The sequence below is a fragment of the Microtus ochrogaster genome, chromosome 8, assembly GCF_000317375.1.
Source record: "Microtus ochrogaster isolate Prairie Vole_2 chromosome 8, MicOch1.0, whole genome shotgun sequence".
NCBI lineage: Eukaryota > Metazoa > Chordata > Mammalia > Rodentia > Cricetidae > Microtus > Microtus ochrogaster.
In genome coordinates, this window is record NC_022015.1 from 4,149,885 (window position 1) to 4,175,560 (window position 25,676).

General features: G+C 48.9%; 1 protein-coding gene across 1 annotated transcript in view; it reads left to right on the top strand.

Moving 5' to 3' along the window:
• The window catches only part of Parva (parvin alpha), a 154,674-nt gene extending 130,363 nt beyond the window's left edge, over positions 1-24,311 (top strand). The window contains exons 6-13 of the mRNA XM_005351010.3: positions 3,284-3,399; positions 7,672-7,730; positions 10,130-10,149; positions 10,380-10,441; positions 10,886-10,954; positions 13,476-13,577; positions 14,617-14,689; positions 21,178-24,311. Of these exons, the coding sequence (XP_005351067.3) occupies positions 3,284-3,399; positions 7,672-7,730; positions 10,130-10,149; positions 10,380-10,441; positions 10,886-10,954; positions 13,476-13,577; positions 14,617-14,689; positions 21,178-21,254 (578 nt within the window). The 3' untranslated portion in view covers positions 21,255-24,311. The remainder of the gene's footprint in view (positions 1-3,283; positions 3,400-7,671; positions 7,731-10,129; positions 10,150-10,379; positions 10,442-10,885; positions 10,955-13,475; positions 13,578-14,616; positions 14,690-21,177) is intronic.
• Positions 24,312-25,676: the final 1,365 nt, after the last annotated feature.

A 25,676-nucleotide genomic window follows, 5' to 3' on the forward strand; every position in this document is an offset into this window, starting at 1 on the left:
CCCAGCACCATTTGTTAAAGAGGCTCGGTATTTTTTTTTCTCTAGTGTATGTTTTTTACGTCCTTCTTGAAAATCAGGTGGTTATAACCTTGTGCGTTCATTTCCTGGTATTCCCCGCTCTCCTATTGATCCACAGGTTTGTTTTGTGCGTCTTCCTTTAACGTTTTTTCCATGCTAACAACACATATATCATACACTGTGTTCATCACACCTGTGCCTTAATGTATAAAAACAAAACTAACATGAAGGGCTGGAGAGATAGCAGTCTAGAGCACTGGCTGCTCTTTTAGAGGACCAGGCCCAGTTCCCAACACCCACCTGACTGCTCATAACTATCTGTAGCTCCAGTAACAGATCTGATACCTTCCTCTGCTCTCTGTATACACATGGTGCATACAGGCAAAACGTCCGTACACATGCAATCAACGTAATTAAACCTAATTTAAAAAACTAGCATGACTCTTCTTTCTTTCATAATTCTGTAGAATATTCATAGATATTGAATATTGTACTACTACTACTGTAGATCTGATATCTCAGTGCCCAGATTTTTCTCTGTTATTGAAAGCTCTCCCTTTTTACTTCAAGCCTTCACTTCAGGTTGTCTGCATTGCCAACCTCACTGTTTTCCTGCCCTGGAGCCATCATTAAGTTAAATAACACAGTCACTGCTATTCACTGAGGCAGCCTGACATCTGATATGGCCACCAGGTGACTGGCAGAGGAGTAGTATCCGGGGTGTGGATGCACTGGACAAGGAATAGTTCACGTCTTGAGCAGGGAAGAGTGACACAGATCAGAGCAGTTTTATATTCCTTTTCAAGAGCTGATCACAAACAAGTACATGTTTGTATGCGTGCATGTGTGTATATACACCTGCATACATGTGCATGTAGATGTACATGGCTTGTGGTCTTGTCTTGTTTCTGTGGACTCTCCTTCTAGCATTGTTAATAGTTCGGTGACATTGTCTTGACCATGATTTTCTGTGAGTTCAAAGGCTCTGTTTTGCTACTCTGTCATAGCTGTGAAAGGCTGTGGGGGATGCATCTGCTTGGTGCAGCCTCAGGATTGCAGGGAGAACCTTAGAAAACAGCTGCAAGCAAAGAAGTAGGAATGGGTGGGCTGCGTTAAAACTCGAGGGTCCTTGTCATGGTCTTCCTCTCATGAGTTCTGCTATGGACCTTCGTAACATAAAGTTCTCTACCTAGGAGGGAGCAAAAAGGCAGAAATAAAAATAAAAAAGAAGCTCCAGGGGCCAGTGAAGTGACTCAACAGGTAAAGGAGTTTACCTCCAGATTTGACAGCCTGAGTTCAATCCCCAGAACCCACCACATGGTGGAAGGTGATATCCAACTCCCAAAAGTTGTCGTCGGACCTCCCTGTGCATGCCATGGCAAATGTATGTTCCCTCTGTGATTAATCAAGAAAATATTTTAAAATGCGTTTTAAAAAAAAGAAAAAAGAAAAAAAACTTCAGGAGAGCCAGATTGGGCTCCACCGAAAGTTCTGGACCTAGCAGAACTACATGGTTTTGTTGTCTCTCAACAACCGTAACGAGTTTGGAAGGCCTAATCTGGCCATCCTCTTCTTCCTGGTTGTTCCCAGGGTTTTGCTTTTGATGCTGCTGCTATATGACACAGGCTGGCATCTTTGCCCACATTCTCTGTGTGGCTTTATGGGGTTATTCCTTTTTGAAAAGAATTCCCTGGAGGACAGAACATTTGTTGAAAGGGTCTGACATCTGTCTGATGTCTTTGATGTCACTTGCCAAGATGATATGCAGTGATCCCAGGCAGGTCTTGACTGACGTGAACTTTTCCAACATCAAGTTTGTTGTTAAAAGCAAGAGAACCTCAAGTGTACTTACGGCCCGTGGGATCCAACCAGGGTGATACAGCAGTCCTGACTGGGAAAGCAATCCCTGATTTGACTCTGTCCTTCTGCGACAGTGCTGTGTCAGTGGTCCAGTCCCAACCAGGAGCCGGTCACTGTAGGTCACAGGCCTGATGCTTGGTGTCACACTGAGCCACTGTTAGTCATTAGGAAACACTGTCTATGGAGCAGCCATGATAAGGAACAGTGCTAATGGTGTCAAAGGGCTGTCTGAATCATTTCCTTCCTTGGTGGCATCTCAAAGCTTCTAAAGCAGATGTTTGGTTTATTTTATTTTATTTTTTTTTAATCTGGGGAAGAAAAATGACACCCTGATAATGAACCTAATTCAGGGGACATAGACATGTGCAACTCTGGATTCTCCCTTAACTGTCCCTGTAATGAAGACCCCTGAAGCTAGTAGAGCTGCAAGGCAAGCAGAGAGCCTGGCGGCCCTGCCCTTTACAAGACAGAGAGGGTTGGCACACCCTGATTGCCTCCGTGCCAGGTACTTTCTCATAAGTTATAATAAAAAATAGCAGTCATTCCTGGGCACCTGCAGTGCTCCAGGAGCTCTGTCTGCCCTTGCTATCTTTGGAAGTCTTTACAGTGTGTTATGTCTACCTGTGAACTATCATCTTTCAGGAGATGACTAGCTTAAGGCTCAGTGACCAGAGTGGCCCCTGCCCAAGGCCATCATCAGTAAACAGGAAGCAGGGAAACAAAGTCACTCTCAATTTCTAGTCTGCCTTGTAAGTCAGTCTTTATTCCATCTACTGAGAAAGCAACAAGCAGAAGAGCCTGGCCTTCAGCAGTGTGGATGGATTGATATGGGCTTGGCACCCCTAGAAGACGCCTGGGTATGCTTGGACACATGGACTACACCCACCTATTGGGCACGAGCAGCCCAAGCTGTCTGCATGGTTCCCATGCCTTCTTTTAGGGAGGTTGGCCCTAGATGGAGGAAGAGACCCAGGAGACACTCCTACTTTGTGTCTCTTGATTCTAGAGAAGTTTGTGAGCAGCCTCAGACAGGTGAAGTGCTAACAATGCAGTATCCCCTGTCAGGTGGGTAGGGGGAGTGGGTACAGATGAGAGCAGAGGCTGAACAAGGAAAGCCAATCTGAGCTCCAGGCTATTCTTTGCTGAAGTCCTCATGGGGAACCTCCAGTGAGAGTGGAGATACTGTGCTGAAAATCTACCAATGATAGTGTCCAAGAAGGAACCCATGGGTCATGGCCATAAATGAGAGGCCTGGTTGTGGGAAGAACAGGTGACGACTAAGGGAGTTCCCTGGTGCTTAGGACGCAGCAAGGGGCACTGAACGGGGTACTGCCGTAATCTTAGCAGATGCCTATTTTGCCTAGAATCTGAAGAAAGACTCTCATTTTCTAATCTTGCCTTTCAGCTGTTCATGCCAAGAGCCTGGTTGCCATCCTCCACCTGCTGGTCGCACTGTCTCAGTATTTCCGTGCACCAATCCGACTCCCAGACCATGTTTCCATCCAAGTGGTTGTGGTCCAGGTAAGAGGAACACTGCTCTACATGCATGCGCCTGAAGGCACAGAGACTGGATCCTGCAGCAGTCAACACATGTTGGATAGATCCTTAGAAGGACATCTGCTGAAAGCTAAGGAGACCTGGTTGTGCTGTGTGCTGGGAGGCAGCCAGCACCTGTGGCCTTATCCTTGAGAAGCATGCAAAGAATAAGAGTGTGTGCATGTGTGCAGTGTAGCTGTGTGTGGGTGTGTGTCTATCTCTGTACAACATATAACTGAAGGTGTACAATGTATATGTTTCTGAGATATGCAGACTTCAGGAAGAGAGGTATTGTATGTGCCATGCACATTCCCTCCAGGCTTTGGAAAATCATACTTTTGGTAAAGTGTAGTGCATGTATTGTGTGTGAAGGCGTGTGTATTCAGTAGTGTGTGTGTGTGTAGTGTGTGTTCAAGCCTGTGTGTGTGTGCATGAAGGGTGTGTGTTCAAATGTGTGTACATATAAGGAATGTGTCTTCAAGCATATATGTGTTCAAGGATGTGTGAGTGAGAGTGTGTGTGTGTTCAATTGTGTTTTCAGGAATATATGTGTGTGTGTGAAAGGGAGTGTGTGTGTGTGTAAGCCTAGAGGGGTGAGAGTATGTGTATATGCTATGGGAGCTCCTATATGTAAGCTTGTGTGTAGGGAGGGAATGTTATATATTCAAGGAGGGAGTGTTGTATATCCACATGCATGTTCATACCCCTTGCTGCCGCTTCTCAGTCCCCAGCAAAGCCTGGCTGGACCTCAAGCCATCTATCTCATCCAGACTGTTGGATGCGAGTTTCCATTCTCATATGGTCGTGTAATTTTCACAATGAGGGTGCAATCTCTCTCCCCATGGCTAGCTGACTCTGCTCCTAACTCCATTAAATACTCAAATGCAATTTTATTTTCCAACTTCGTGCCCACTTAGCAAAAGGTCATCGTTGTGTTTGCTTATCTCTGAGTTGGTTTTTTGTTTTGTTTTGTTTCCAAATAAATATGCAGCGAGAGGGTGTGCACACAGGGATGCACACAGCCATCCAGGGTTCTGCAGCAGACAACAGGAGGCGGCTCTGCCATCAGTCAGTAAGGGAAAGCTTTTGGGTTGGTTGACTGCGCCAGATCAGGTCAGGCCTGTTCACAGGACAAAAGGGCTTTGAGCTGAGCTTTCAGGTCAGATGGTAACTGGAGGGGAGCATTCGACAATTGTGCTCCTAAGCAACGGATCACTCCTGCCCTAATGAGAAAGTCTTTCTTCCACACCTTCTGGCACTCAACTCCGCAAAGCATCATGAAGATATAATAGGAAAGGGTGCATCGGCGCTGCCTTCAAGGAGCCCAGACAACACAGAGGGGGCAGAGGACTGTCCTTGACAGGGTCGAGCTGTGTGGTTCAGACCCATAAGTGTGGCTGATAGACAGGTACTCAGAGTCCTTGTCATCAAGCGCTTAGCCTTTATTGCCTTTGTGCCCTGCATTTTGTGGCCAGCCCAGAGCATCCTGGGTAAACTGTCCTCGTGAGGAAACCCAGACCATCTCTGTTTGTTATCCTTACCAGCCCATCACACACAAGTTCATCCTGTGTTTTGAAATGCTCTCATGGGGAAGGGAAGGATGGATGAAGGGTGATGGAGCACAGAGGATTTTGAAGTCAGTTAAATTGCTTTGGGATGTGCCATCCAAAGCCATAGAAGGCACAACCCCAAGAGCAGACCCCAATAGTAACAAGCCCCTCAGGAGTGACCGGCAGCTCAGCGCCATCAGCTCAGGTGCAAAAGGTGCAGGTGCCGCAGGGTGCTAGTGGTGGACCAGGCTTTATCGGGGGTGCTAGGGATGGGGAAACAAGGGAAGATTCCTAGCCCCACTTCTCAGCTTTACTCTGAGCCAAAGACACTCTAAAAACAGAAACAAACAAACAAAACAAAACAAAAGCCTGGCCTCTGCAGTGAATGAGTTCTTTGGTGACTAGCTAGCACAGGCGCTGGGAAGCCTTGAACTGTCTTACATTCAGTCATTAAGCTCACAAATGGCTCTTCCATGGCTAATAGAGAGATTTCTAGGTAAGCTGGCCTTCCACATCTTCAGTGAGCACCGTGCCTTCTAGTTGTTTGTATGTTTATTGAATGTCGTCTTTCTGGCCAGGTGAGATGAACAGTTCTCTGATAGAAATAGCAAAACTTACTTGTTATTTCACTACAGACAAAAGGAAAGAAAGATGTGAGCCACAGTCCGTGGGGGACTGCTATTTTGAAACAGTGGTCCCCGCAAGCTCACATCTCAGACCTTATTTTGAGCTCAATTATCAGCCATCAGAGGTAGTTGTTGGTTTAATTTCTGCGGCAGGGACTTTTGTTGGGGGGAGGACGTGGGAAAAAGGTTTTGGGTGTAGTGTGTGTGTGTGTGTGTGTGTGTGTGTGTGTGAATTAGGGTTTACGGGGTGATTAGCTTTATCAAGAGAACAAGCTCAGAAACAGGACTCAGAACTGTCAAGAAATACCTGGTGTGATAGTGCATAACTGTACCAGCACCTGGGAGGCTGAGGCAGGAGGATGGCTGCAAGTTTGAGGCTAGTCTAGACTATGTAATAAATTCCAAGTTAGCCTAGGCTACACAGTGAGGCTCAATCCTCCAGCCTCAGCCTCCAGTGTGCTGACTGGGATTAGATGTGCATGCTACCACACCCTGGCTCAGAGGCCTTTTCTTAGCATTAATTTGGGCTTTGGGACAGTGATTTTGCTCTGCCAACCATTTATGGTGCCCAGACTGCCCTGCAAGGATCTGTGCTGGCTGCAGAGGGACCTGGTAGAGCGAATCTTTCTGCTGGTGTTCATCAGAAGGCCCTAGGGACCCATGTGCTCCTTCACTGGCCCTATCCTCAACTCTCCAGTCACCTCTGGGGGAGTTGCCCAGGAACCAGCAGCAGCTTCCTCCCCCTAGAATGACCTCTCCACAATGTTTCCTCTTCTTGGAAAGTATCTCTGACCACCTACCTGGAAGTCCACACAGTACTGAAGGCCAGCCTGGGTTTTATGAGTCACCCTGTCTTCAGAAAGAACAGAGGAAGAGGAGGAGAAGGGGGAAAGAGGAGGAGCACGAGGCTCAAAGTGGTTGCTTTTCCCAGAGTGAGCCATGTATCTAAGTAAGGTGTGTGCTGCTCACTCACAGTCCCCATGCCAGGACCAAGCGGAGCTGCTGGAGGGACCTGGGAAGGGCACCCTTCAGCTCAGCGCAGCTGTCCCAGTGAGTCACCCGATAGATTAGTGCTGCCCTCCACCTTGGTGTGGTGGGCAGCAGGCGATGCAGAGACGCGTAACTGAATAGCTGAGTGTCAAGTGCTCAGCCCTAGGTGAGACACCCACACCCATCCCCTCAAGACTCAGGGACTGTCACCAAGGAGCGGAGGGTGAGGTTGAGTGCTGTGAAATGCTGACTTCCAATGTGAGGTGGTCACTGCACCCAGGACCTCTCATGGCAGCACGAAACCAAGCTAGTCAGCAAGCTTGAGGGGGACACAGGGGCTCATAAGGCTCCATCCTTGATCACTGGTGACAGCTAAGAGATGGGAGTCATTTTTTCTTTTTAGGCCTGTGGCCTCTGGTAGGTTTCCCATGTTCCCACAGATGGTCCCACACCCATGTGTGTGCAGGCAATAGTAATGGTCTCAGTGGGATGTGCATATAGACATGAAGATGGGGGTGGGAGGCATTGAGAGAGTCCAGGAGGGGTGAGAAAGGCTAGATAGGATCAAGATATGTTGCATATATTGTGAAATTATCAAGAATAAATTAAACCGATTCAGAAAATTAAAGGGGCTTCATGGTTATTGGGTAAAGAGCAAAACAAAGCATTGGCCTCTGTCTGAATTCTCCAAGCTGCCCTGCACACCTCCATCCAGCCCCACAGCTCTGCTGTGCACAGTGGTCTCCCTGCGGGGGGGCCCCAGCTGGAGGCGGACACACCCAGCCGTCATTTCCATTGGGTTTGCTGTGCCTCGCTCCCTGAGGAACACAGCTGGCTTCCAACAGAGATCTTCTAAAAAGAAAGCAGGCTTCACCGTCCAGGAATCGGCCTACTTATTTGGACTACACACCAATTGCACTTGGTTGTGATGGTGAAGCCAGGTGTCCTCTGGTCACTGAATTTCCCCTTCCCTAACCTTCTCATCCCTTGACCTCTGGTGAAACGCCAATAAACTTCTCCATGTCGGGAATACCAACCAGTGTTTCTGCGTTGCTAAAGCCTGTTTTGTTCTCTTGTCTTCTCTGTTTCAGAAACGAGAAGGGATCCTCCAGTCTCGACAAATCCAAGAGGAAATAACTGGTAACACAGAGTATGTCAACACCATTGTTGCCAGCGAGTCTGTAATGGAACACAGATGTTTCTCTGAAATTCGCCCATTCGCTGATATTTAGTTTTCATTTACTGGGATTGCAGGAGGGATTAAGCTGTAGCCGATGATTATAGCTTAGCCTTTCCCGCACATTCAAAACATGCCTCTTGCTGCTTAAGGTACAGCCTTGGGTGGGGAAAGGGGAGAGAGGAATTAGCCATGATTGAAAATTCTAATTTTATGGCACTCCAGGAAAAAAAAAAGTATACCCCTTAAAAAGCTAACCAGCATGAAATCGTCACGTGGCAAACACGGGGCCGATCTGAATTGTTAATCTTCAAAAGGATGCCGTTTTCTTCCTTCTTAAGTCTGATTTACTTAGTCACGTACCATGACCCAGAAAACCTCTCTCCCTTACAGATGTCTTTTGGGTTTTTTGGGTTGTTTTTGTTATCCTGTTTTATTTTTAGAAATTTGAAGATGAGGAAATATAAAAGGTTTGCCATGAGAGTGGGGAGAGATGGTTCAGTTGGCAAAGTGCTTGGCCCACAAATGTGTGTGAGGACCTGCATTCAGATACCCAGCACCCATGTGAAAAGCCAGGCATAGCCATGTCCACCTGTTATCCCAGCCCTGGGGAGACAGACAGGAGGCTCCGGGATCCACAGACCAGCCAGCCCAACCAAATCAGCAAGCCCCAGGTTCAGTGAGAGACCCTGTCTCAAGACTAAGGTGGGATACACCGGATGTTGGCCTCTCGTCTCCATTTGTGTATTCTCCAACCGTGATTGATAGGAGTCAAATCTCTGCCTACAGAGACCATAGTGCAAGTGATTTCAAAAAGGCCTGGGAGTGGGAAGGGGTAAAGAGTAGCCCTTCCCAGGATGCCTGCTGTATGTCCTGGGGAGACCCCTTCTTGAAATCTTCCCGTCACTCTCAGGTCCATCCTGGTCACCAATAGTCACACAGCTTGCAGGGTACCAAATGTCTTTGGCATGGCTTTGAGGACTAAGAGGCAAAACCATCTCAGGTCCAGCTTCACTGACCTATCTGGATCTCCCATCCCATGAGGCCAGCTCTGTTCCTGCTGTTTCATCTTCTGGAAAAGAGAACGTACCAAAGAGGAGAGTGGCCTGGGAGAAGCTGCTGGCCCTATGGGGCTGGGGAGGGAAGGTTTAAGATTCTAACGCATCCTTTTCAGATGTGTGTTATGCTTTTTCTATCGTCCCCCTTTCTCTGCCACATAAGCACGGGTGAAGCCCTTCTAACAACAGCCCAGTATAGCTGTGGCAGCAGAGACTGCCCCCCATCCCAGGGCAGTGGAGGACACTCCAGCCTCACCATTCTGCTTAGGCAAACCACACACAGGTGGTCACTGAGTGGGTATCAGCTGTGCAAGTGAATGGAGCAGAGCCTAAAATTTTTAAGGATCAGAAATGTACTAAGAAGGGAAAGGGGGCCAGCAGATCGAGGGGTTTTCTCCCAATCCTGAGTTCAATTCCCCAGCACCCACGTGGTAGAGGGAAAGAACCAATTTTTAAAAGTTGTCCTCTCTCTCTCTCTCTCTCTCTCTCTCTCTCTCTCTCTCTCGCTCACACACACACACACACACACACACACACACACACACACATTTTTTTTTATGTCCAGGACATTTACTGTGCACTAGTCTTTCTAGATGCCAAATGCTCAGAGCACCCACTATTTTCATTTTAGAAATTAAAAGATTCAGAGATCAGAGAGGTTCAAGAGCTTGCCTGGAGTTACACAGCATCAAAAAAGGGAGGAAGGAAGGGCCTCGGTAGAACTTAGTCTACAACCGTGTGGCCTGTCACCTGTCTCTGATCTTAGCTCTTAGAACATGACTGCTTCTCTGCCTATGAGTGAGGTTCTAGTCCCTGCCCTCTCTGAGGGTGACAGGTGTCACTTGAAGACATCACAGGATGGCCAGGAGCAAGGCAAAGCCAACCTCCAGGCAGCCAGCCACTAGTCTCGCTGGCCGCTCGGCTCGCCTGGCTAGGTGTTCTCAGGCTGTTACAGCGTTCTCTCTGAGCTGCAGAGAAGGAGTGGGCACTCACATGCCGCTGAAGTAGATCTTGCGCTGACAGCAGTAACCTGCCTGAAAACGACATAGGAGTCTCCATAAGTGAAGATGTCGTGGGACCAAATGCCAGAGAAGCTTTATGAGCTTCTTGACCAAGGCCAGACTGGCAGCAACAGGGAGGGTACAGCCTCACAGGAGAGGGAGCCATCTAAGGCCAGCCACGTCATCTCTCTTTGTGTTGTTTGTTTGTTTGTTTTTTGTTTTTGTTTTTTTTTTTTTGAGACAGGGTCTCACGTAGCCCGGACTAGCCCCAAACTCAAACCTACTATATAACTCAATTTTTTTTTTCTTCCAGGGCCCTTTCTGGAAGACATGGTGAGTGTTGTGTGCTTATCTGGCTCTGGTGGCCTCACTAGAACTAGCTGGTTCTGTCATCTGATGTGTCTGCCCCAACTTGGGGACACACTGGCCAGGTGGGGAGGGACAGCTTAGTGGCATGAAGAATACTTACTCATAAGAATCAGCCAGAGATTCCATAGATAGCCAAGCACATGGCTTCCAGCAGCCCTGATCGGCACTACATGGTGTGTGTTTCCCTGTTTCAGAGCGGGATGCCTTTGACACCCTGTTTGACCATGCACCAGACAAGCTCAACGTGGTAAAGAAGGTAGGCCTATGGCATCTGGGGGCAGCAGGGGCTAGAACTCCACAGTGCATGAAGAAACCCCAGCTTGCCCTTGGGGTGTCCTGGACATCTTTCCCCTCTCTTGGTCACTGGTTAGTTACCTAGTGCCCTTCTGCTCCCAGCAGGATGCTTACCCTGTCTTTCCACACACACCGACTCCAGCTTTCTCTGCTCCTCACACGGAATTCTTCATCTTCCTGGGTACCAAAGCAGGGATTGACGAGAGGAACCCAGCGGGTCATTTTGTCTCTTGTCCTCCTTAATTCCTCTTCTGCCCACCCTGACTCCAGATCAGATACTCCATTTGTCATCTGTCTCTCAGGGCTCCTGTTCCTTTCAGCCATGTGGGCTGCCTAATTAAGAGCCTCTTCCCCTGGCCCCAGGGCCCCGTCACACGTGAAGGTCTCCATCTCAATTCTTTTGTAGACCCTCATCACGTTCGTGAACAAGCATCTGAATAAACTAAACTTGGAGGTCACAGAACTGGAGACGCAGGTGAGTGACGGTTCCTGGGATCCAGAGCTTTCCAGAACGTAAGATATGAGCTGCTTAGGTGGACCAGATGGAATTTTTTCCCCCAACTTTTTTAGAAAAGTTGCAGGAAAGAGTCCTCCTGTCTATTCTGTAGACACAACACATGACCAAGCTCACTCCCCCCCTCATGTCTCTTCAGAGAAAGTGCACTGTCCCGGTCACCACTGTCCACTGATTGACTGGATGCAGGCAGTTGTAGCGTCGGTACCCTATATTCATCTGTTTAGAGTGGGATTATGAAGTGATGTTGGCTGAATTGGAGCAACTAAGATGGGACAGCCACCTTTAACCTGCCTTTCCCCTGGCCGGTGTTTAATTATCCCATCCTGTCAGTCGCTTTTTAAACACAGCCCTTAACACTCATCCTTTCTTAGAAGGACATCAATGGGATTTTATCATTTGTTTATTCTTTGATTTCATTTGTGTGTATTTTGATCATATCCACACCTACCCCCCCTTCCCAGCTCCTCCCAGACACCCCCACCCTCTTCTAATTTTATGTCCTCTTTTTTATTAATAACCTACTGTGTCCAATTAGAGCTGCCCATATGCACCTGGGTGTAGGGCTAGCCACTGGACCAGGGGTGACCTACCCAAGAGCCACAGCTCTGAAGAACACTGGCTCCTCTGCCACCAGCAGTCATCAACTGCCAGTACTCCTCGACTAGTGCTGAGGCATCCCGAGCCCCTCCTCCATCCAGGTTGCTCATTGTCCACCCAGAACTCCCGAGGACACTTTTTGGCATCTGTCTTGTTAGTCCCACGGTGATGGTAAAAGAGGTCACCAAGGTAGTATCTGCTGGATAGAACCTGCTCCGACATTTTCTACCCTAGTACTTAATAACTAATCTGTAATTTGTATACCCCAGCTCCCCCACCACTCATTTTGAGTGAACTGCTGCTGACTGGCATTCAGTGAGCGTGAGCACCTCCTGTTGTCTATAGAGTCCACTCTGCCCTTCACCAAACTCTCTTCTTGTGTGTCTGAACTCTGGGACAATCTGGAACACTCTAGAAAAGCAGATAGAATGCTCTCTGGAGCTTCTCCTAGACTCAAGGCCAGGCCTGCTGTGCCAGAGGATGCTGCTTGGCGCTCTGGCTTCTGTCCACAGGTCCCACCCAGTAGTACCAGCCCAGCAGACAGGGCTGTCTTTCCATCTGAGCAGATCATCCTAGCCCTCCTGACTCACAGATTGGTTGCATTTTGCCTTCACCTGCCCCAGCCACATCCATACCCAGACTCTGTGGCTTTCCTCGCTGTAGAGAGCTCTGCTTTCCAGGACCTACGCAGGTTCCACGGGATACCATTCACAGGCCTCCTCTGCCTGGGGTGACCCAGGAGAGCATGGAGGAGCTAATCCGCTTCCTTCTGGGTCCTGTGTGTCCCCTGCATGATTCTAGGAAACCTAATGAAGATGCTCCAGACCCAGACAGTAGAAGCCAACTTCATTTCATCCTCCAGTAGGGCAACTGCAGGAAGTGTAGCTTGCAAGCCCCTGCCATCTGTGGTCTGCAGATGTGCGATGGCTCAGCGTTTTCTGCAGGTGCTAGGACAGCAGATAAGCATCTGACTGTGACATATCCATTCACCTTAACCCTGAGTCCTTCAAATATGCACTTACCCCCAGACCACCATTGCCCTGATCGCCCAGGATACGTAGCTTGTCTCCATAGAACAAAGCACTCTGTACTTAGCCCTAGAGTTTGGTTCTTTGGCTCAGTTTCCCAACCATAGTAGCTCTACTTCCCTGGAAGGGACCAGGTCTCAAGCTCCTTTCCATGGTCCTTAATACAGTCTCTTTGGCCAGCACAAATCCCAATTGCTTTGTGGTTTTCCAGACAGAAGAAGCAATAATACTTAGTAAGTGTTACCTATGTACCAAGCGAGTCCCAAGTGTTTTATACACATCATGTATAGTCCTCATGCTAGCTCTGGGGAACAGACACCACACTGCTGCACTCCTACTTTACAAGTGAGAAAAATGAGGTGCAAAGACAGTTCAGATCCCACAGCTAGCAAGCAGGACTAGAGTCAGAACCTGTGTTTTTAACAGCTGCACTGGCCTACCTCTTAAATCCCAAGGAAGGGACAAGCAAGCAAGAGACCAGGCCCAGTTCATGCCACCATGTTTTCTGTTCTAAAAGCAAAAGTACTGAAGACCTTCACATCACGGTTCTTGTCCGTCATCTGTCAATACTCCTGATACCTCCTCCATACAATGGTGTCCCTTCTAATAGGCAGGGTGGTCTTCCCCTGCACCCCACTTTTCTCACCTATAAAGTAGAGGTCCAGCAGTTGGATGTCTATTCCACAGGATTAGTAAGCCAGGTAACACACAAGGCAGCTGCCACATTGCTTCCCCAGTGGAGGTCCCCGCTCCAGCCACTGGCCTCACCAGCCATCTGCCTACTGACATGGCCTTGAGTGGATTGATGCTGGGTGATGAAGGAGGCTCATTCTGACACCCGGCTCTCCCTGCAGTTTGCAGATGGGGTCTACCTGGTGCTACTCATGGGACTCCTGGAGGGCTACTTTGTACCCCTGCACAGCTTCTTCCTGACCCCAGACAGCTTTGAACAGAAGGTAAGGGGGATGGGCCTTGGGGAAACCCATAGCCCACATCTTATCTATACTGGGCCTGTCTAGAAAGAGATGGAAGTTGCCTTCTGACCAGGCCTTTGCTGGTTGAATGGAGCCTCTCTAATAATAACTGGGCTTGGCATGAACCAACCACCTGCAGCCTCTAGGCATACTGAGCACTGTTCTTTGCCTTTTGTGTGTCCCTGCTTCCCTAGCCTTGTGCTCCTGCAGACACACAGCTGCCCTTGTTATGTCAGAGGTAGTGTGGAAGGTAGCTTCAGGGCCAGTCAGCCCTGAGGTCCATATACATATAATGTGTGTGTATGTTTGTATAAGTGTCTGTGTACACATGTGTGTTTGGGTACCGTGGAGCCCAGAAAAAGAGTATTGTATCTCCTAGAGCTGGCATTTGTGAGCCACATGTGTGCTAAGAACAAAACTCAGGCCTCTTAACTGTTGAGCCATCTTTCCAACCTCTGATTCTTTTCTATTTTGATAGAAGAAAGCGGAGCATTTGAGACAAAGGTTGTACTGTAGCCCAGACTGGCCTGGAACTTGCGTTATAGTGAAAACTGGTCTCAAACATACAACAGTACAGTAGTGCATGCGTGCATGCCGCTAAAAATTCAGCTGAGATTCACCTCTAGGCCTTTCATAAGTTTGGTTTGATTTGAGCATATCCTGTTTCTGCAGCCCCTCAGGAGCAGCCATTATCCTACTTGACAAAGCAAAAAGCATTTAGCCCAAGGCAGAGGTCCCCTTGAGCACGCCTTACCTTCTGACCCTAGCAAATGTAAGCCCTGTTATCCTTGAGTTTGAAGGCCTCGTCAGCTGCTGCAAGAATGGGGTGGGGCAGAAAGAGCCTCTTGGTAGTGGCTAAAGTCAGCATGGCTACTCTCAGCATGACCAGTCCCCTTCTATAGCCTCAGGCCCACAGCTATGGTGCTCAGCTCCTAAGCCTCCCAGGGACTGGTCCTAGGGTGCTGGGGTCCCAGGGTGCAGGATGTATGCAATGACATATCCACCGTGTCTGTCTTGCCAGGTCCTGAATGTCTCCTTTGCCTTTGAGCTCATGCAAGATGGAGGGCTGGAGAAGCCTAAACCCCGGCCAGAAGGTACTTTCTTTGCCCTTCCCTGGGTCTGGGACATTGGGGTGGGACCTTCATTTATGGAATCTGGGGGACAAATAAAGCAATCTCCCAGTATGTATGGCCAGTTGGTTCTAAAGCTCTCCAAGGACACTTAAACCCCTTATGTAAGGTGATTTGGTATGTACATAGAATCCAGGCACTCTCCTGCGTGCATTCGGCCACCTGTGCACAGTTAACTGCATCTATTACCATGTAAGTGTTACAGAAAGAGTTGTTATGTGACTTTGTTGAAGAAACAAGGGAAAATTTTGACCTGTTCAGTACACATACAGTGTGTGTGTGTGTGTGTGTGTGTGTGTGTGTGTGTGTGTGTGTGTGTGTGTGTGTGTGTGTGTGTGTGTGTATACCCATATACACACAAAGGCCAGAGAAAGGCGTCGAGGGTCTTCCTCTATCACTTTCCACTTTATTCCTTTGAGGCAGGGTCTCTCCCTAAGCCAGGAACTTTTGGGTTTGTTTTGTCTTATTTTTCCCAGTGAGGCTGGCAGCCAGCAAGCCACAGCAATCCTCCCACAGTGTGCAAGGCCACTCCCAGATTGCTGGGGATACGAACCCCGATCCTCATGGTTGTGCAGCATACACGCATAACCACTGGGCCATCTCTCCAGCCCTGAAAACTTCCGGGAAATATTTTAGTCACACTGTCGTCTGACTGTACACGCATGGAGCCCATGGATATAGAGGGTTGGCTGTGTGAGATAAGGACTGAGCAGAAGAGAGTGATCGGGTACACGTGGACTGCTTATGCTTGGCTGTGTGTGAGCGTGTTGGAGAGTGGGAGGCGTGTCGTTGTTGGCCATTATCCTTGCGTCACTTGCTGCAGTGTCCCATGTAATCAGTGCTGTCGGGTTGACGCTGGGTGCAGATGATGCCTGTCAAGTTGAGGAGGTCGGCAGCAGTGTCTTGTGCATGCACATTCCTGCTCTCTGAAAGACGTGGGGACGAGCAGAGCTTGTGGCTTTTACCCTGTGTTGCTTTGTTGCCTTCAAGCCAAGGTCTGCCTCCCAGCCCCTGCACCCACAATGCTGGCACTTGTCTAGCCAGCCTGGAACATGCTGTCATTGTACACAGTAAAGGCAAGATCACCCCTGCCTTCAAGGCTCCTGCCACCAACCAGAGGAAGGAAAGCATCACTGGCTGGCTGCACATGTAGCGTGAGAATCCTGGTAGTGGTCGAGGCAGAACACAGCAGGAGGCTGTGTGGTTGAAGGAGGGGCCCTTTTCTGCCTGGGTACAGCAGGGGACAATGCGATGGACCCAAGGACAGTCAGAACAGAACAGAAAAACTGGCAAGAACCATCATTGACATCATGATGAAGGAATGAGCCACAGGCCCAGTCAGGGACAGGGACTTAAGTTTGTGGCTCTCGCTGGCCTGGATACCATCAGCTCCAGTGGACAAAGCTCGGTGCTTTGCTTCCTTTCATTCCCCCTTTGTCTCATTCGGTGGTCTCCTCTAGGGGAGGACCTCTGGGGTGAAGATGCCCCGGGAGCACTCTCCTGACAGGACAAGGTTCTCTAGCCTGATGCCCTTACGGATGAGCTCTAACATCCTGCAGCAGCCCAGCAGCTGACTTAGAGAGCACCAGCTTCACTTTCTTGTATTTTGGGTCGTGAGCCTAGCCTTTAATGGCCGAGCCATCTCTCCAGCCCCAGTTTCATTTGCTGTGGTTGGCTCCTCGAACTGCTTCATGGAAACTTCCAGCTTACGGACTGGAGAGACTTGTTCTAATATGTTGGTGTTTGGGCCTTTGTTTCCCTTTAGACGGGGAGAATTTCCCAGTGTCAGTCTATAGGACTGTTTCAGTGTATAGAGAAGTTTAAAATGTGATTATTGACCCACTTAATCTGAAACTTCCCGAGCAATGGCAGTGGAAAAACACATGTATCTTATTTGTTGTTGCCCTGGGCATCATGCCCATGCAGAAAATTTCCAGTGCATAAAGGGGGGCTGGAGTGGTGCTCTGTGAAGCTGGACTCTGTGAGCAGCAGATCCCAGCATTCCCTCTGGCTTCCGTGCTTCCACCTGGGCGATGTGGCACTGCAGACATTGTAATTGTTTTGAGGATGTCTCCAGAGCAGAACACCGTGGTGGAGGCATCTCTCTCACGGCAAAGATTCTGAGGCCAGGGCTCCTCAGAGCTCTGTAATCCCCATGAAACATCTCAGGCTTCTGCCACCTGGACTTCAGAGCCTCTCGGTGACAAGTCAAACTGAGGGTGAGCATCACATCCATAACCAATGGAGGGGCTGAAATACTGGGTGAAGAACCCCGTTACACAAGAAGCTGGGGTAGGAGGGCTGCGGGCTAAAGGCCTGTCTGGGCTACCTAGCTAGTTCAAGGCCACCCTGGGCAATTTAGTGAGACCCTGTCTCAAACTAACATGTAAAATGAAGGCTGGGGATATAGCTCAGTGGTAGAACACTGGTATAGGACCTCGGTTTAATATCCGGTACGGGTGAGAGAGGGAAGGAGGGAAGAGATGAGGAAAGGAAGGGAGGGGAGAGGAGGAAAATCAAGGAGGAGAAACAAGAAAAGGGAATATTGGTTTAAGGTTTGTTATTGGGGTGTACACATCCTCAGAAGCACGTTTTGCTGTTCCCACCATTCAGGTGGACTCATCATGAATATGCTCAAGATCTCAGTGTTGTACCCCGGCTGGGACTCAGGAGAAGTGCAGTGCAGTCAGAATCACACTGTGGACAGCCAGCAGATGGGTGGCATTTGCAAACCACGGGGGATGTAGGGGTCTGCCAGCTGGGACAGGCTATGTGTGAGCATCAGCTGATGGCAGAGCAATTCCCTTGTCACCTCAACATGGGTGGGCTTAGTCTGTGCCCAAAAATGTGAACGCTTCCCCAGCCCCTTCCCCGTAGCCCTGGATTACAGTGTGCAGAGCTGACAGTGACAGCTTCCTCAAATTCTGGTCATCACAAAGGTATAGAGCCGTAGAAACCACAAGGGGAAATGGTCACAGCCATGTTGAAAACTGTCTTTGTCTGATGTTGTTGGGTATCTCTAACACCTTGCATGCCAAGCAAAATATCACACGTGCTGAGAGTCCCATCCTGCATTTTAATCTATACACATTACCTTGGCAAAAGGAATGTGACAGACCCTTCAGATCATTCCAGGAGCCCCACATCATCACAGTCATCCTGACGCGCTGTGAGAATGTCAGTGTGGTCGAGCATGAGGAAAGCTTGCCTGGCCATTGCTGCCTAGAAGGTGGAAAGGGTCTATAAGCCAGGGCGTGTGGGCAGACTCCATGGCGGAGCAAAGCCAGCGGGAAGGGTTCTGCACTGAGTCATAGAAGCTAAGTCAGCGCCTTGGTTACTTCCCAGAGAGACTGATAGGGGACTTTTAACCCCCAGAACTGGCAGGTACTGGGAGGTGACAAATCTGTGTCGTAGGCCACCAGATCTGAGATTATTTGTTACAGTAGGAATAGGAAGGAAGCACACCCAGAGGCCCTACAGTTCCTCTCACAGGTATGCACTGCCACAGGCCAGGAGAGACATTGTTGGTGATGCTGTCCATCACTGCTTCTGTGCAATGCAGAAATCCCACTACTTGTAACGTCCCATGCTGGGACGACAAAATTTCCCTAGAGCCCACATGGTAGATAGAAGGACAGAACCTGCTCCCTAAAGTTGTCTTCTTATTTCCAATCCTACATACACAAATAGATGATGTAATAATAATAATAATATTGTACTGTAATGTTTTCAACGTGGGTAGTTCTTGAATAGGTGGTATCCCTGGTCCCTGGGAGAAGAGGAGCTGAGGAAGCCTTCCTAGGCCCAGGGCTGTTTTCTCTCTCCTGTTGACTCTGACTTGGTTCTCCTCAGCCTCAGCCTACTAGACAACCAGTGCTGACGGGTTCTGACTCAGAGGCCCACAGTTCTGGCTTTTGTTCCTAGAGAGTGGTCCTGGATAGCCCACGCAGGCACACTGCGTGTGAGCTGCTCTTCTCACAAGTCATTCAACCAGGGCTCTGGCGGACTCTGCTTACATAGCACCAGGTCTCTGTAGATTCTCAGGCACCCACAGCCTTCCATCTGCTGACACAGCTCGGTCTCTGGGTAGCCTGCTAATCTGCCTGGATCTGCTTGAATGGCCAGTCATCGGCTCTTTTGGTGAGAGCATATGCTAAGCAGTCGCCCCTTCATCCCTACATATACCTGATAGTGGTGACAGGGATCAACTCAGAGAGATTAAAGAAGCGGGCCTTCTCTAGAAATAGCAACCCCTGCTGCTCTACAATGTGCAAAGACGCAGCTGTCTGCAGTAATAGCGCTGTTAGTGAGCAGAGTGGGAAAACTGGAAAGAAACCGTGTGTGCTTTAGTTTGTGCTAGGCATTCTTCATAAAGTTGTTGCCTGGTTTCACCAGTAAGAAAATGGTCAGAGAAGTTGGCCACGAGGATCTCATAGGGCAGTGGAGATGAGCATCAACCCCTCGTGGACATTAGGTTGAAATAAATCCTCCTCTGCTGAGCATTGACTTGACCTGTCAACGTCAGAGCCCACCTGACTTTAACAGGCACAGGCAGTTTAGAGCGGTTAAGAGCACTTCCAGCCCTTTCTAGAGGACCCGGGTTTTGTTCCCAGCACCCACATCAGGCAGCACAAGCCTGTATAACTCAGCTCCAGGGCGTCTGAGGCCTTCTTCTGGCTTCCATGGTCCCTGCATACATGCAGTATATGTTCAAGCATTTAGGTACACACACAAACGTTACAGAGAGAAGTGGGGTGAGAAAAGAATCCGTGTATACCTGCCTTACCAGAGCTATGCCAATGTGCACCCACAGCTTCCTGCTTCTGCCTGTTCACCATACTGTGAGCCCTTCCCCTACCTGTTCATAGCCCTGCATGAGTGGAAAGAATCAGCCCAAAGTCCATAAAGCTGCACTTGGAGGAGGTGATTCCAATGGGACTTGGGGACACACAGACAAGATAGCACGACAAGGCTCTGCCACCAGCCAGACTAAAATGGGGGCAAAAATGGAAACGTTGGGTTCCGTGTCTCTGCAGATGTCCCAGGAGCCCGTTCTCTATCAGCAAGGGATTTGGGTGTGCATCTGGACACAGCTGGAGTAGAGCAGGGTTGGGTTGCAACCAGGACACCAGAATCAGACATGAGGGAACTCTAAGACAGTCTACAGCTTGGGACCCTCAGCCTGCAGCCATTGAGTGCTTGAGTCTGGGCTTCAGTATGCATGACTGTTGGAGCTGAAGCCACAGCCATAAGAGCCTCAGGGCCAAGGGAACCCCCACCCGACCCACCAGGGGCTCGGACTTTCCACTCCTCCTGTCTTGATGGAATCTGGGTCCTTTGGACCAGCACACAGGCTTCTCCCCAGTGGCTCTGTGCCATCTCTCTCATCTTGGAGCCCACACAAGCTATTGATTTGGATCATGCTTGCCTCATGTGACCCACACACTTATACCTTTAAATATCATTATTTTTTAAAATGACACAGGAGCAGAGATGACTCTCCAACCTAGGTCAAGAGAGGAGGAATGGAATTCTCCACATGCCCTGCGGCCTCCTTACCATAGCTCAGACCTCTCCCTGCCCAGCTTCCCTCTCTCTAAGGGCACCTGCTGTCCTGACTTCCTCATCAGCAGCCCCTGCCACCCTTGTATTGTTTGGAGGGGTTCGCCGTTCCAGTTTTTGTGTGTATTCCTAGGTAGCAGGATTCCTTTTTAAAAGTCTCCCCTTGTTTGCTCTGGTGTTTCGTAGGATGGCCCGCTGAGTAAACACAGAGGGGGGGAAGGTGGAGGAGAGTGCAGAGTAGGGGGGCTCCCTGAGAAGTGGGTGGCTGGGAAGCAGGCGGATTAGTGGGTGGAAGGAAGGAAGAAGTTAGCACCCAGCCTCCCTCTGCCCTGTGCAGGCCTGTGCCCTATTTGGTGCCTCCCTTCTTGAAGGCCCCTCCATCTTACTCTGGATAGCTCAAGTGTGATTGTTGTCTTTGCCTTCTCCTCCTCCACCACCTTCCTCCTCCTCCTCTGCCTCCCAAGTGCTAGGATTAAAGGAGTGTGACACCACACCCTGCTCAAGTGTCCCCTTATTCACAAACACAGCACTGTAGTGAAGGTGGAGGCAGGGGAGAAGAGCCTTAGGGACAGATGAGGCCAGACATAGCCAACGCCAACACCCTTCTCACCTGGAGCTGCTGTGTCCATAGTGAAGTCACACTCCTGGGTGACAGCCTTATTTCTATGGGGCTGAAACCCTAGACACTGGCCCCTTCTTCCCTTCTCGCTTGCTTGCTCTGAGTCCTTGCTACACACCTACTCGTCTGTCCACATGCACCTGCCCCTGATGGCCGTGAGTCCCATCAGAGGACCACACTGGGCAGGTGCATGATGGATGATAGGGGCCTTATTTGCCTACTTTTCCGAAGTGGCCCACAGAAGCCACTGATGAGTTCTGTCTCTCCACAGACATTGTCAACTGTGACCTAAAGTCCACGCTACGAGTGCTCTACAACCTCTTCACCAAGTACCGGAACGTGGAGTGAGAAGCTGGGCTGCCTACCGCTGCCCGGCCCCTTTCGCTGCAGGCCATCTGGACCAGCTTCCCAACTGCGTTGCCCTGCTTGCTCCTGTCTCTTGCTCTATGCTCTCCCACAAGCCCAGCAACCACCCAGCGATAGTGGATATTAAAAGCAGTAAGGAAATGGCCACTAACCCCGTGGGCTAAAATGTCTGTAGGCCCTGGGGACTTACCTAGTGGTGACTTGGGAAATTGTCCCCCATTCAAATTCAGGCCCTAGATGTCCCTACACATGCTGTGGGCATCAGCACAGCCTAGAGACTGCCCCCCAGAGCACAGAAATAAAGGTCAGAGTTAGTCCCCACATTAAGGGAGGTTTCTGCTGTGCTCAAGTTCATTAGCCTCATGCTGCCATTAAAGGAGATATCATTCTCCCCTTTTATAGATGAGGAAAACTGAGGCTCAGAGGTTCACTACTCATTATCATGTACTTTTTCCTCTTGGGGCAACTTACTGGTTAATAACTGGTCAATAACTGGTCAACTGTATTCCATTCTGTGTGTATCCTGAAGTATGTACGTGTTTGCCTTACCGGCATATATATACCCGCTTCCTCTCACAGACAAGACACTATGGTTGCACCCTAGGGCAGGCCAGGTCAGGGCTGGGTGATTCGCACTAAAATTGCCAAATTGAATTTAACACAATTAATACCGTGTGTGTGTGGCAGGAGCCGCGTCCCTCAAATCCTTTGTACAAATGAAAATTACCCTTAATTCCTTCAGATTGGTAATAAGCCCACGCTCCGGTTGCAGGATGACATTTGGGAAGGGTTCTGTTTGGAATTAATAGAGTGCCCATTTCGCAGCCTTTTTGCTTGATTGCATGTAATGGATGTGCCCTATATTTTCCTGCAAAATAAGTACTCAATTCATTATCGTTAGGCAAATGTAGGGTATACCCGCACATGGCTGAGAGCTGGGCACAGACCTATTGGAGCATCGCCTGAGAAGTAGGGCTCATCAATGGGGACCTTTGAACTTTAAAAGAAAGAGACCTCCTTTTTGCCTTCTAATTGGTCATTTGGACCATTCTGGCTAAGTCTGCCCACATGCAATTACTGGCTAATTCCAGGCGAGGAAAATGTCAGTTTTTTAAACCAAAGCTCAGCATCTAGTCTCCTCACTTGGGTGACTCAAGGGCTGGTTTGTATGTCCTCAGGCAAACCTGACTTGGAAGGAAAGTTCTGCTATGCCAGTCTGCATCCAGGTCCAGTAGAGAAAACAAAGGGCTGATGGGTAGATGGGGGGGCCAGACCTAAGGGACAAGAAGTGGGGGTGGGAAGCTGGATATTAGTGTGCTTCGTGTGGGGGATACGCTCAGAGACAGCTGCAGTTACTGTCCCTGGCCCTTGTTCTGTTCAATTGAGACGGCCTTGGGACAGTGACCTATGCTACTGCTGTCCTCAGAAAACTCTCAGAAATATGCCAGGGCAATGCCAGCTTGGGGTGCCTCCTCCAGCAGTGGGTGACCACCTTGTCACTCCTTAGTTACGTTTCTCACTGCAACAAAATAGCCTGACAGAAGCATTTAAGGGAAGAAGGGCTTGTTTGGCTCTTGGTCTAAAGGCACAAGGCCTATCGTGAAAGACAGAGCATGACAGCAGGAGACACCGTGGTAGGAAGAGCATGCAGCCAGGCTTCCTCCCCTCACATCGTGTGAGAACAAGGCAAGAGCAGACAGGCAGTAGGACTGAGCTATGAAACCCAAAGACCCTGCTCCAGCGACCTCTGCCTCCTAAAGGGTTTCACAGTTTTCAAAACAGTGCCACCAACTGAGAACGACATGATCAAAATGAGCCTGTGGGGGACATTTTCCACATTCGAAATGAAACATCTAATAAAGCCTTCCCTGGTTTGAGGGTTCGCCAAGATGGCTTTCCACAACATTCCAAGTGCTCTTGTTCCCTTTTGTACTGACCATCCAGGGCAGCTCAGAACCCAAAACCTGTAGACCCACTGTGCAGCATTTAGACCCACTGTGCTCCTCCCCGACTCTCTCATTGTGGGAATTGTTACTCTGTGCTGTGAACATCTAAGATGTGAAGGGAATTTTACTGTCTTACATTGATCTGTGTGTACAAACAGAATTCTTTTTTGTATAACTAATGAAATACCATATTTTCATTAGGATTAATGTTGGTCTCCCGCTCTTTTAAATTCCTGGTAGAAAATTGAGAATAGCAGCTGCCTAGCCACTGAGGCCGAATGAATGAGAGGCCTGCATCCACTGAGCACACTTCGCTCGTGGGACTGTGCCTTGCTGCTGTCCCTGATGTTCAAGCCGTTAGTACACAGTACCCTCCTGAGAGCACTCCTTTAGGGCCTCGTATTATCTACAGTAGGAAACCACACCAGAACTCAGAAGGTTTCTTACTAGCATGTCAGTGCACCCAACAACTGGGCATTGGGACTAAGGTCTTTGACTCAGTCCAAAGTCCCCAGGCTTGTGTCTGGTTTTACAACCCTGTCATCTCGGGAGATGGGTGTTTTCCTCTGGATTCTAGATCACGTACTTCAGACATGACCGAGGTTTTGAAGGAGAAAAAGGCATCTTTACTATTAGTAACCAAACAGCCTTCCTCTCCTAGGAAAATGGAGAGAAGAAAGAACTGAGAGGAGAATCCTCCCGGCTCACAGTTTGAGGGTACCAGGAGGGGAGGGTGGAACGGTGTGCAGCGGGGTGTGAGGTCGGATGCAGGCAGGGAGCAGATGAATGCTGGCTCTCGGTCTGCTGGTTTTCTACTTAGTCTGGGATCCCCAGCCTATGGAGTGGCACCACCACAGTTAGGGTGAGTCTTCCCGCCTCAATTAATCATCATTCTTAATAGTTGATACATAAGTAACACAGAATTCAAAAAGCAGGAATGATACCTGATTAAAAAAAAAAAGCAAACCTAAGTATCCATCCCGCCTCTTCCCCATCAGCCTCCATCCTCCAAGGAGATGACTCTTTCGATCCATTTCTTCTGCATGATTCCAAAAATACTCTGTGCAAATAAAGCTGAATGTACATACAAAAATCTTTCCTGTGCTTTTTTCCAATATAGATATCCTGTTATATATACGTTCCTATGCGTTGTTTTTCATTGTGTTAAATCTTGGAGATCATCCTCCATGAGACATTGAACAATGTTTAAATCTTCTAAACTGTATCTCATAAAAATGGGAATCTGAGTGCATCATTCATGCAAAAGCATAGCTCTAGTCTGCACAAGGTAGGACGGAACCCCAGCCCAAGGCGGAGGCAGCATCCTCAGCACAGGACCGGCGACCTCCTTGAATTTTTCCAAGTCTTCCTTTGGAACATGATGGTAAATCGAGTGTAATTTTTTTTCTTGTGGCTGATGATCTGCAGTTGGGACCCAGAGTCTTATACATGTTAAACATCCTCTACTGCAGTCTCACACACGTGCACACACGTGCACGCGCGCACACACCCCAATTGTATATAATTTGATTAAGGTTTCATTTTTGTACGTAATTAGGTCAACTAATTGGCAATTGACTAAGAAAGCCTTTTAAAGGTTACTGCATCCCCTGCAATATTGTGCAGTCCAGCTGCCTGCCAGGCTACAAGAAAAGACACATCTCCCGTGTGAAGATGGACTGGACATACCCCAAGTCTGAGCGAACACTTTTTCATCGGCCGCTCACCAGTGCAGCCTTGAGTTGCTGGCAATTCCCAGCCGCTGCCATGGGGACTTTTTAATTATGAATCAGCATTGTCATTATCAGCTCATTTTGTTGTGGGTTGCTTGGTTAACCCTACAGAGGATATTGAAGCTTATTTACATCAACAGAATTCCAGGGCTGTAATTTTCCAATAACCAAACTCTCCAACATGTATACATTGTGGTTCCTGTATGACTCAACCCTTCTCCAGTGTGAGAGCACTGTATACATCATTCCCTCCCTGCCCGCCCCCAATTAGCACTCATTTATTTTTCCACTGGAAAATGAGACTAGATGGGAGTCCATAGGTCAGATGGTTTCATGCTGCCTAAGGAGCAAGCTATTTGAGACTTGCTGCCTTTGATGGCAGCCTCACCTCAGGAATCTAAGCTGGATGCCCCATCCTGCTCTTGCAAGAGGAATATATTCTCACACCTCCTCAAATGCCAACAGTGCACACAATCTCCTATCAGATTCACTTGGATCTCCTGGACAGTAACAGGACAGTTGTGCAAACATCGAGAGCAGGAGAATCACCCTGAGGTACAGTGCCGCGTGATTGATTGACACACTCACGAGCTATAGAAAATTTTAAGAAAAATATTTTTCATCTCCTGATGAAGGTTAATATCCAGGAGGATGCCTATATGTTTTTCTTTGGGTTCACCTTCTTATTTAGCTTCTCTAGGATCACTAATTATAGGCTCAATGTC